The sequence below is a fragment of the Bos mutus genome, chromosome 9, assembly GCF_027580195.1.
Source record: "Bos mutus isolate GX-2022 chromosome 9, NWIPB_WYAK_1.1, whole genome shotgun sequence".
NCBI lineage: Eukaryota > Metazoa > Chordata > Mammalia > Artiodactyla > Bovidae > Bos > Bos mutus.
In genome coordinates this window covers 14,898,005-14,910,907 of record NC_091625.1, presented here as the reverse complement: position 1 = coordinate 14,910,907, position 12,903 = coordinate 14,898,005, and the positions used below count along the sequence as shown (strand labels likewise).

General features: G+C 39.0%; 1 protein-coding gene across 1 annotated transcript; it reads left to right on the top strand.

Annotated features, from left to right (window-relative positions):
* The first annotated feature begins 5,853 nt into the window (after window positions 1-5,853).
* Window positions 5,854-11,281, top strand: COX7A2 (cytochrome c oxidase subunit 7A2). Its single transcript, XM_005902812.3, has 4 exons — window positions 5,854-6,010; window positions 7,170-7,259; window positions 9,413-9,497; window positions 11,079-11,281. Exons 1-4 carry the CDS (start codon window positions 5,993-5,995, stop codon window positions 11,135-11,137), a joined length of 252 nt encoding a protein of 83 aa, XP_005902874.1. The 5' UTR covers window positions 5,854-5,992; the 3' UTR covers window positions 11,138-11,281.
* Window positions 11,282-12,903: the final 1,622 nt, after the last annotated feature.

The following is a 12,903-nucleotide window of genomic DNA, read 5'->3' as shown; positions in this document are numbered from 1 at the left end:
TAATACCACTTGACAGATTTTGATTTGAAGAATAAGGCAAGTGATAGATGATAAGCATTTAGCACAAAGTATAGAAAAATGGCACTCAGTGAACAACTTTTTGTCAAATCAGCTGAGCCCATCCCATCCTAGCCTGGGCTTTCTCTTAACATTACTCGATGTGGTGAATGGTATGAGCAACCATCTTATGAGTTAAACCAGAAATCTGCTCACCTCCCCAACTTCCCAGTCTGATAAATCACTACATTCTGTTGATTTTTGAAGGTGCTTCCTCATTGTTGACTCTCTAACCCATCTTCTAACCTACATTCCTTTAGCTCCATCTCTCTTGCTGCTGACGTCAGGTTTTGTTTGGATTTCTTGGATTACTGTAATGTGTCAGTCCCTTAGTCGTGTCGGATTCTCTCTGACCCCTTGGACTGTAGCCTGCCATGCTCCTCTGTCCATGGGGATTCTCCAGGCAAGACTACTGGACTGGGTAGCAATTCCCTTCAAGTGTCTGCTAATTGTCTCTCTGTCCTAGTAACTCATATCCAATCCAGCCTTTTTACTACTACCAGAATGATCTTGAAATAGAGTTCTGATTCTAAAGCATTTGCCATTTAAACCTTTAAATGGCCCAAACACCTTCAGAATAAAATCTAAAACTCATTAAAAACCTCCCGTCGTTCACTATTGCCTCACGTTTCCATCTGTCCTACCAAACCAAACTACTTGCATGCTGTTCCCCAAGAGATCTGTTCACCATCTTTTCTTCACCTTGCATCTGCTGTGCCTTCTACCTGCATACTTTCTCTGTTGACCCATATCTCCTTGCCAGCATTTCCTCCCGTGGTAATAGCTCACATTTACTGAATTGTATCATTTAATCTTCACAGCCACTTGATGATGGGTACTAGTATCTCCATTTTACAGATAAACAGGTATAAATAGAGACATTTGCCTTCCTTCATATTACTATTCAGGGCTTCCCTCATAGACCAGTCGGTGAAGAATCTGCCTGCAATGCAGGAGATCCTGGGTCGGGAAGATCCCCTGAAGAAGGAAATGGCAGCCCACTCCAGTATTCTTGCTTGGAGAATCCCAGGACTGAGCCTGACAGGCTACAGTCCATGCGGTTGTAAGAGTCAGACACGACTTAGCAACGAGAGAGAGAGAGAGAGAGAGAGAGAGATTACTATTTAATGACAGATCTAGGTTCTGACTTGCAGGTTCTTAACTTGTAATATTTTTTTTTCTATTTTCACTCCCATCCAGGCTTCTGTATATGCTTGATGATTATTATACCTGTTATTAATCATGTTCTTGCCCTAAGTGTGGAATGACTTTTAATCTTTACCCCATTTAATTCTACCAGACCTTGCTAAAATTCAGCCTTTTAAAAACATTCCTAATGAACACAACTTTCCTTGAGTTTCCCGTAGCAACCCTGTATCAGTTACCAGAGAGTCATTCTGTCTGCATCATAATTTACTCTTATGTGTGTATTATCTTTGTAATTATTAAAGGTTGGGGGTTTAAAGTTATCCCATGAGCACATCACAAAGTGTTACTTTCATAATAATAATAACTTATCGGGGGTAGTAAATTGTTCAATAGGAGTGAACTTATATTGTGGTTTTATGAAAGTATTTTTCATACATAGGATTTTAGATCCAAGGATAAAGATCATTAGCCCAATCCCTAACTTTGATGATGAAGAGACTGTAGCTTGCAGTTAGAGAAATTATTTAATAATAAAATAATACAGTAGTTGAGACAGCCAAATGTTTCCTGATTCCTATGTAATAAAGAAAATATGAAATTATATCTATCTTTTATCAAGCTAGTAGTTTTTAATACATTAAACTTCACTTGAAGCCATTCTGCTACATTATTTTTGTAAAGCTTTAAGTGGTTTAAGGGTGATTCCAGAGTTAAAATACATCCCAATCACACAACACTCTATTCTGGCTTTCCTCTGCTTTTTATGTAGAGGAGTTCTAGGCAGGATGAAATTAAGTGTGATTTTTTTTAAGAAAAAGGAAGATTGAGTTAACTGTGATTTGGTAACTTTGCCTCAGTAACTGTGAAATTTTTTCACTTAGTACGTTCACATCTACATCCACAAAGGTATCTTACAGCAAAAGTAAAATTAACCATTACCCACCTCAGATTTTCCACATATCTAAATGGCATACTGCCAGTTCTCTTATGAAGTTCTAGAGTTCTCAGAAGGAAAGATTTTCAATGAAAGAGCCATTTCTAATAATTTTCTGGTATTACAAAAGAACCCCAAACTTAAGTTTTGGAAAAGAACCTATTTTGAAAATAAATATTCTGCTTCAGAGAATGAACTTAACAAATCAGGTAACAAATTTCAAGTGTGCCTGGGAAAACTAAAGTTTGATAGGCACCCAGGCAATGGCACTCCACTCCAGTACTCTTGCCTGGAAAATCCCATGGACGGAGGAGCCTGGTAGGCAGCAGTCCATGGGGTCGCACAGAGTTGAACACGACTGAGCGACTTCACGTTCACTTTTCACTTTCCTGCATTGGAGAAGGAAATGGCAACCCACTCCAGTGTTCTTGCCTGGAGAATCCCAGGGACGGGGGAGCCTGGTGGGCTGCGGTCTATGGGGTCGCACAGAGTCGGACACGACTGAAGTGACTTAGCAGTAGCAGGCACCCAGACAAATTTCAGCTGTGTTTTTCTGTCAGGAAAGTCAGTTTACAGAGCCAAGGGGATGATGAGTGAGGGACCCTGGGACTGAAAAATGATTGAAAGGAGTACAAGTATTAAGATTTGTGAATTTCTATACCCAGTAAAATGAATTTGCTGTTTTGTAGAGTGTACTATTCACTTAACCAGTATTTACTGAGTGTTTTCTAACATGCCAATTCTAGGTGCTGGGGATACAGCAGTGAAGAAAAAGTTTTAAGCAGAGTCACTATCTAATTTAAGTCCTTAAAAGGATCATGGCTGTGTGGAAGATAGACTGAGTGGAAGACTGAGTGGAAGAGTAGAAGCAGGGAAACCGTTTAAAAGGTTTTTTTTTTTTTTTTTTTGCAGTAATGCAAGCAATAGATGCTGACTTGGCCTGGAGTGGTGGTAGCTGTGGAGATACAAGAAGTGGTCAGATTCATAAGTGCAGCCAGTGGGATATTCTAATGGATTAGTTACAGGATATGATAGAAAAAAGCCCAAGTTTGGGGCTTGATGTAAAATTACAGAGAAAGCTTAGAAATAAGGAGTAGAAAGAATTCAGTTTTGTTAAGTTTGAGATGCCCATTAGATAGTAGGGATGTCTGGAGTGCAAGGGCAAAGTCAGATTGGAAAGCTGCCTGCACACAAATGATGTTACATGGCATTGGATGAAATCACAAGAGGGATGAATGTAGAAGTTGTAATCTGAAATTCAGAAATTGAGAGAGGATGAGGATCAAAGAAAGGAAACTAGTAGTGGCAGCTTCTGAAATAGAACCACTGAAGGAGGAGTGTGTGAGTCTCATTGGGATCAACTTTCGAACTATACACGTTAATACTGTATTACTATATGATTTATTTCCAAATTAAAAATTGAAGAGATACTGTGAGGGAATGATCTACTGTGTTAAATGTAGCCAATAGATGGAAAAGAGGATAATTGATATAGTTTAAACATTAGGAGTGGAAGGGGAAAAAGTATAAGGAAATCTGTTTTATGGTGGAGAAGAGAAATGTTATTGTAACTGAATTCCTACGAGATTTGTTTAATTTGGGAATGTGTTTATATGCTCATGGAATGATGATTTAATAAGGGGAAAATTGTAATGACATGAATATAAGGAACTACATCTACTTTAAAATCTATTTTATGTGCTCCTTTGGTTCTTTTTGGACAAAACTGTAAATCTGCTAATCTGCTGCTGCTGCTGCTGCTAAGTCGCTTCAGTCGTGTCCAACTCTGTGTGACCCCATAGATGGCAGCCCACTAGGCTCCCCCGTCCCTGGGATTCTCCAGGCAAGAACACTGGAGTGGGTTGCCATTTCCTTCTCCACTGCATGAAAGTGAAAAGTGAAAGTGAAGTCGCTCACTCATATCCGACCTTTAGCGATATGTCATTAATTCATTGCTGGCTAGTAGGTTACCGCCTTTAAGCAATCCCAGGGGAATGGTAAGAAATTCACATGATCTCTGTTCTTAATTACTATCCAGTTGGCTAAATGGAGAAAACATAAGAGCATATACAACTTTAACAGTTACAAATTATAGACAATCCATTAAAAAATCGCTATGCCCCAGCTGTTCTGTTCAGTTCAGTTCAGTCGCTCAGTTGTGTCCGACTCTTTGTGACCCCATGAATTGCAGCACGCCAGGCCTCTCTGTCCATCACCAACTCCCGGAGTTCACTCAAACTCACGTTCATCCAGTCGGTGATGCCATCCAGCCATTTCATCTTCTGTCGTCCCCTTCTCCTCCTGCCCCCAATCCCTCCCAGCATCAGAGTTTTTTCCAGTGAGTCAACTCTTCGCATGAGGTAGCCAAAGTACTGGAGTTTCAGCTTTAGCATCATTCCTTCCAAAGAAATCCCAGGGCTGATCTTCAGAATGGACTGGTTGGATCTCCTTGCAGTCCAAGGGACTCTCAAAGAGTCTTCTCCAACACCACAATTCAGAAGCATCAATTCTTCGGTGCTCAGCTTTCTTCACAGTCCAACTCACATCCATACGTGACCACTGGAAAAACCATAGCCTTGACTAGACGGACCTTTGTTGGCAAAGTAATGTCTCTGCTTTGGAATATGCTGTCTAGGTTGGTCATAACTTTCCTTGGCCCCTGGTAATTATGTTCAAGTACTTGATTACAGTGCATAATTCAGAGTGGAGAATAAACCAGGTCCTTTCAGCCCCAATCTAGGCAATAGATGAATTGGTTATTCATAGTTTATACAAATTAATAAATAATTGGGTATTAAAATTTGTGAGGAAAAGAACTGGGAACAAGTAACTTGGCTCTAACCCTAAAGACTAGAAGGAATTTCAGTTATTTTATCTACACATTTCACCTAGCTGACCCCATATATCATCAGCTTTCTTTTTGAAATGACAATGGAATAATTATGTTTGTGAAAAGGTGGACAGATATTTATTGTAGTATGGGGTAGCTGTTTTTATATTTATAGCCGCTTGGGGGTGGGCACTTGTCATGTGGGGTTATTTAAGCAGGACTGCTATCTGTGCTTAGCAAGTCCAATCACGGAACGTGCCCGGCCAGCCTGAGGCAGCAAGCCCCAAGAGTCTAAATTTGCCTTCTCGTTTCTAGCCCCCCAATTAAAATTTCCCCCTGTTCTCAGCGTTCTCCCAGACTCAGAGAAACAAGCGAACAGCTTCCACAACTTCGCGACCCTGTGGGAGAGTTTCATGAATGGGGAGTTCTGCAGCATCCAAAGGTAGAGGAAGATAAAAACTGGTATCCCGACGCAGCTCTGCACGGCACATGCTCAGCTCAAGGAACAGTAACGGTCTCACGACAGTGGAGAAAAAAAAAAAAAAACTGTATCCGTGTAAGAGGAGTTAACCCTTTTTGTTTCGTATTTTATCCAGCCAAACCAGGTTGCTCAGAGTTCTACGGCTTCTTGTTCAAAATACACAAACTAATTTTCTTTCATAGCCTGGCCTCATATTAATTTTATCTAAGCTAGTTAAAAAGAGGACGTAACTCCTCACTGCTTGCCTCTCTGGTCTCAAAAGTCGTCTGTGTCTCCCCAGTCTCAGCTCCTGGGCCATCCCGCCGCTCAGGGAAGAGGCCGAGGCGCAGAGACAGCCAGCCGCCTAGAGCGGCCTCAGCCAGCCGGCCGCCTTCTCTTTTCTTTTGCTCTCTATGGTTAGGAGCGCCGGCCCCGCCTCCGCCCGGAACTATTTGGGTTCCAGGCGCTTGCGCAAGGCCAGAGGGTAGTTCCGGTTCCAGCGTGGGGCGTTCTCGTTGCTGGTGGTCAGTTGTCGCGGTTGGTGGGTAGTAACTGAGCCAAGATGCTACGGAATCTTCTGGTGAGGAGCTTCTCGGCTAGCCATGGTGATGTAGGGCGGGAGGGTTGGGAGCGGAGGTTGGAGAGTCAGGACGGAAAACCCCTGGGAAGGAAGGGAGAGGGCGGCTTCGGAAGTCACCTTGGTTGGTGTCCTTTTCGCTTGACCTTCCTTCCCTTCCGTGCATCCCTCTCGCCCCAAGCTGTGCTGGATAGATGTAGGGAGAGGAGAAGCCTGGGAGGAGGCCAGAAGGTTGTGCGTTACATACGCCTGGGGCTCTTAGTCGCCACCCCTGGTCTTGAGGGTCCAGGTGGGAAGTTTCTGATACCCGGAAGCCTCGGAAAGATACATCCTCTGATAATGAAAGGTTTGAGTTTCAGTGGTTGTAGGCTTTATGGGTGTCAAAAGGCAGTTTGAAAACAATCTATTCAGTTTTGGGTGGGACTTTAGGAGCATTCATGGCCGAAGGGTCGTGTTGCTATCACCAGGCGGTTTGCCGCAGTGTCCTTTATCCCTCCACCGACGTTGAGCATGTGAAATAGTTTCCCCAAATTTTGAGAAAGAAAAGGAAAATGTAACGGTGGTCGTTTTCTTTGGTAATTATCCAGTAAGACTTGATTTTCTCAATATATTATTTATTTTAGAAAATGGAGTGCACATTTGTTGTTTTAATCCAACTGGATATGTAACGCAAGTCTCGTAAAAGATTTATACCCTGTTGATTTTTGAGGAAAAATGTAATGAAGGAAACATTTTAATTAAATAGGAATCATGCCAGTTTATTTAATACCAACTAATAGGTTTTTAATAATCTGGTACAGTATTAAATAAAAAAACTTTGATTCTAGTGTTCTTTTGTAACCATTGTTTATTTTTATAATATCTATGTATCAGTATGTTTTCCTCATATATTGTTACTGGTTCAGTTCAGGTAAAGGTCATAATTTTTTTCCTCAAAAATCTACATGAATTACTTCTTGAATGTATTTGGTAATTCAGAATGCAATGTAAAATGCAATGGACAGGAAACAGAGGAAAACCTCAGTGCTTGTCTATAGCTTTGTTATTGACGAATCAGATATGTTTTAACTGTAAGTTTCACTTTTCTGTAGTACTAAAGATTAGAAATGGTTAAGGGTTTCTTTAAGCCCTAAGTCTAACATAATGGATTTTTAAATTTCAGGCTCTCCGTCAGATTGCTAAGAGGACCATAAGTACTTCTTCACGCAGGCAGTTTGAAAATAAGGTTCCAGAGAAACAAAAGCTGTTTCAGGTATTGAAGTATTTTATAGGTGTTACTTGTAAAATTAGATTACTGAAAGTTGGAGGTAGGAGGTAAATCTGTTTGTTAGCAATCCTGCTGTGTTAGCAAAAGAATAATAAGAAACTGCCTATTGATAGCTAACTGGGCATTTGCTATAACCAGGAGGCCTTTGAGACAGCAGAGGAAATGAGGGGGGAAGGGTAAAGGTCAAGACACTTTCTTTTGGAGGGGTCACCTTGGGTCGGTACTCTTCGGGGTAGTTGCACCGTAGTGGACAGATAGAAGGAGCTCGGAAGTAGAACAAATACATGCATGGAAACTTGATACATGTTAAAGGTGTATTTCATATTAGTGGGGAAAGGATACAGTAAATTGATACTGGAAAAACTGGCTGGCTCTTATGAAGACAGTAAAGTTACATCCCTTCTATATTTTATATTAAAAGATTAATTTTAGATGTAAATACTTCTCCCTCAAAAAAACCTAAAAGATAATATAGGAGAATTTTTTCCAGTTTTACTGAGGTATGTTTGTTTGACAAGTAAAAATTGTATGTGTTTAGGTTGTACCTGATTTTTACTTAAGGTGTACATTGTTACATTTAATATATCCGTGAATGATTACCACAATCAGGTTTAATCTTAGGAGCCATGCTAAGAAAGTCTTTACAAAGCCTAGAAGCTGTAAAGGAGAAAAATTGCACGGTTTGGTGACATGAAAATTTCAAATGTTCTGTGGTTACAAGAGCTAAGTGACAAATTGAGAGAAAAGTTTTAAAATTAACGCAAAGTCAATATCCTTATTATACAGAGAGCTATAAATCAGTAAGAAATGCAAATTAAAATGACAAGTTGCTACTCTTACCCCCTGATTGATTGTCAAAACTTTAGGAGATTTAAAATAGGTTATGATAGCCAGGTATGGGAGATATGTACATTCTTATACAGTACATTGATACATGCCAGGTTGTAGTATTGGTATAGAAATTTTACAGGGTGTTTGAAAGTATCATTAGAAACAAATTACATATGCTATGATCCAGGACTCCCATTTTAAAAATCTTTGCTACATAGGCAATTTGCTGACAGTCCAGAGTTAAAACTGCACTTCCAATGCAGAAAGCATGGGTTGGATCCCTGGTTGGGAAACTTAAGATCCCACATGCCGTGAGGTGTGACCAAAAAGTAGAAAATTACACACACACACAAAAAGGATCTTTCCTACAGAATAGTAGCATAAATATATAAAATTGGGAAATAGGCTATTATTCATTATGGGATTTTAATATAAAAAAATCCCAACCTAAACACACATTAATAAAGGATTGGCTAATTATGACACTTCTTACACAGTGAAATGCTCTGTAGCCATTAAAAGGAACAAAGTGGTTTAAATGGACTAACAGTGGTTTTTAAGATAAGTATTGAGTGAAAAATAGTGTGATAGATCATCTAGCACAATCTCATTTCATGTATTAAAGAAGTATGTGTATAATTTAAAAGCTTTGACAATATAAGCATTAAAAAATTAAGGATATGTATTTTGCTGTTAATAGTGGATTTCTCATGAGGAAAGACTTAATGGAACATAACAGTTTACCTTTTATAAGTAGTTAGGTTATTGATTTTTTGTTTTATTGTGATCTCTGGTTTTTCATAAAGAAAATTTTAAATGGTTAAAAAAAATTCTGTCTTGTATGCTACAAAAAATAAAACATATTTAATAGATGTATAAAATATCTATTTTATGCCAGGTGCTGCACAGGGGGACTAAAGATGTAATTTAGGGTTATAAACCAAAATAATCTCCCCATTTTTTAAGGGAAGGAAGATCCCTATAACCAAATGTAAAGTTTGATGATTACTGCATTTTTAAAATTGATGAACTTAATATATTTTCACAGCTTTACTGTTTATATTTTCCTTGAAAAGAGCATCTTTTTTAGATCTGAAATTAACTTTTATTTTAAAAGTAGTTTTTATTTTAAAAGTAGTTGCAGTAGAGAAAGAATCAGGAAACTTACAGTCCTTTTTAATTTTGATATTTAAAATATTTCAGTTCCAGGTGTCTAAGAAGCCACTTACTTTCATATGAATGGATTAATCTTTTTCATTTAGTTGGAAGCTAATAACACATGTATTAATTATTATTATTTATCCTAGGAGGATAATGGAATTCCAGTGCATCTGAAGGGTGGGATAGCTGATGCCCTCCTGTATAGAGCCACCATGATTCTTACAGTTGGTGGTAAGTTGGTGGAATGCTTGCTCTATAGCAAAGTCATAGTAGGGATAGCTAACAACGTCATTGCTCTCACTATGCCAGTGTTTTAACACAGGCAGTCTGTCCCCAGAACCTGCGGTCTTAATTGCTTCCCATACAATGACTCAAGAAGATGATTGATACACATTGTATAAGAACAATTTAGTGTCTTAAAAAAACATAAGCCAGTGAAGTTTGATGATTCTCTTGTGATAGAGGTGGCTTTTGGAGCGTGCCTCTGGTGGCTGTGCAGGCCTTTGGAGGAGTCAAAGATAGCTGCTACAGCCCGTCTCCTGTAACAGGGGTTCTTAGGTATTTTGACTGTGATGCATAATAGAAACACACTTTACATGTAAACCATGTACATACGTATTTATGATGGAAATAAAACCTTGTGCAACACAGTCCTTTTTTCACTACATGTAAAGCGCTTTGATATTTTTTCTGTGAATTGGGTGGGTCCATTATTCAGTATTAGCAATCACAAATTGGTATTTGTGATTGGAATATCACAAATTGGTATTCTAGGAGCAGAGTTAGGAATTTGAATGATTCCTCTATAGAGGAGAAGGGAACATAATATTAGTGATTACTGTGTGCTCGTTCTGTTGATAGGAAAGCCACATACATGGGTTTCTATAACCTTTGTATTAAGTCTGTAATGTATCCTCCTTTTAAAGATGAAGTTACGTTAATTTTGTTGTTTAGTCGCTAAGTCCTGTCTGACTCTTTGCAACCCCATGGACTGCAGCACACCAGGCTCCCCTCATGGTGGAGGCAAGAATACTGAAGTAGTTTGCCATTTCCTCCTCTAGTGGACTACGTTTTGTTAGAACTCTTCATTATGACCCATGCATCTTGGGTGGCTGTGCGTGGCTTGGCTCATAGATTCATTAAGCCCCTTCGCTGAGACCAGGCTGTGGTCCATGAAGGGGTTATGTTAATTACTCAAGATAATATCACTTCTTTGTAGAATAGCTGATATTTAAACCCTAATCACAAAGTCCCCTTGCTTGTGCCAAGGTGCCTTCTTTGACTTGAGTTGATGTAGTGAAGGGGTGTTTACGGACAACCAGAGAGTGACATTTGGGCTTTATTAAGGTAAAGTCCTGAATTAGAAATTCTTACTTATAGATTTGATTATTTAAAAATTATATGTCACTCCTCCTTGGTTTTATATTGATGATACACTTCAGGGAAGGCTTTGGATATTTGTCCTTCTTTGGCTTTTGAATCATTCTTAGCATTTCTCAGGCAATCTTAGGTTATATATTCTTAACTTATTTAAAATTTTTCCATGCCATTAAGTTAGGGAATACATTATTTTCCTGTGTCTAACACTTGCTATACAAGTTAACTAATATTGAAATGACATTAAGTGTGTTTGTATATATATATATTTTAAATTTTGCCAGCATCTATCAAAATACTTTTGTATGTTCTCATAAAAGTAGTCTTAATACCAAGATTGCCTTTACCTTACAACTTTTTAGCTGGAATATTGAGTTTATACATTTAAACCTCAAGATTTCTTAAGTTCTTATTTTGTTTCTTCTCATTTTTCAGGAACGGCATATGCCATGTATGAACTGGCTGTGGCTTCATTTCCCAAGAAGCAGGATTGACTTGAGTTTATCCTCCCAGCAATCAGTTGGGTCAATTCCATTCAGCTCTCTGTGGACCAGTAATCTGATACGTAACTGAGTTCTTTGGGGATCAATATTTATTGACTTGTATTAGCTGCCACCAATAAAGCAGTCTTTACCATGCCTTGTTTTATTTTATCACTTTAAGATACAGTATACCAGTAATATGAGCCTTATAAACCTTGGTAAGGAGCAAAAAATGTTTCTTTTGTCATTAGGTTATATAAAGTACTGTTGTATTATTTTAGTGACTTTATTTTTAGCAGCTTCAGATTACAACAGGGAATGGTCTTCAGCTCTAAAAGAGCTTGACACATGGAGAGTCTTTGAGTCTTTCCCTCTTCCTCCTCCGTGCTGTACTGTATCCTGGGATGTGCTAGTACCTGAGGTTAGTAGAAGCAGGTTATTTTTGGCTTATGGGGTTCAAGTTTTTTTTCCCTCTCTTAGCTGTGTGTCTTTATGATTAAGAATATTGGATGTATTCTGCAGTGTAAAATAGGCTTTACTAGAGTAGCTGTAAAATAATCCAGCATTTGTTCTTTTCACACTCAGAGTGGGCTTCTGTTGCGTTAGTTTAATCCATAATGTGAAGTGAGCCTTTCCTTAAAATACTTAGTTCATCTGTCACTAAGTTAATCTTCTGGGGGAATAGAAGGAGTCAAACTTTGTCATCTCCTCTGTGAGGTGTGCACTTGTACACTCATGAAGATGAGTCTAGGTGTGTCAGACCTCGGGGTAATCTATGAGTAATGGTTTTCTAAACTTCAATTTCTGGATAAAGTTGAGAAAGTCAATATATTTAGAAAAATGGAGTCAAATCTGAAATAGCCAAACTAAGTCTTTGCCTTTTAAAACATTGAGGCTTATTGTACAAATCCATCTCAACACACCTGATGAAAGGTGTTTCAGCCTTGAATCTCGGAAGTCAGATCATGGGAGCCGTATACCTAACCTGCTACTGAATGCAGGAGTCTGCCCAGCCTCTTACAGAATCTCATTACTAACAGCAGACAACACTGCTTTTGAAAGGAGTGGAATGAGTATCATTAGACATTTCTAAATTCTGAGGAAGTTCTGAAGTTGGCATGGAATCTGGTCCAATTCTATGATTCAGAGCAAAAAAGCAGCCACTGATAATATTTTGAAACTAGTTACATTTATCAGCATTGTGGTGGTGGTTTAGTCACTAAGTCGTGTCCAACTCTTGGAATCCCATGGGATTCTCCAGGCAAGAATACTGGAGTGGGTTGCTATTTCATTTTCCAGAGGATCTTCCCGACCCAGGAATCGAACCTGGGTATTCTGCACTGCAGGCAGATTGTTTAGTGACTGAGCTCTGAGGGAAGCCCCTCATAGCAATCAGCATGAATTTCATCCATGTGATTTGAAATGCTTTTATAACATGATGTGAAAGATACTTTTGTACAGCAAAAAAGAAGTCCAGCTTGGTATCCTCTACAGCCTTTATCTCTTGGTGCTGTGAGGTACTTTTCTATTTCCGATGAAACCTAGTGAGGAAACATATGCGATTGGATAAAGTAGAAGTAGGTTAAATGCTTAAGATACTTCAAAATATTTTTAAGTCCTATAATTAAGTTTTTGCCCTTCACTCTAAAATTCTGCACAGTCAGCAGGGGTGGAAATGGGAAGGGGGCAAAGGGCAAGATCTCAGAAGAGGGTTTGCTGGGTAGAAGCCTGTGAACTTACCTGCTGCACTTGGCATTTAGTAAGGGAGAGAAGACTCT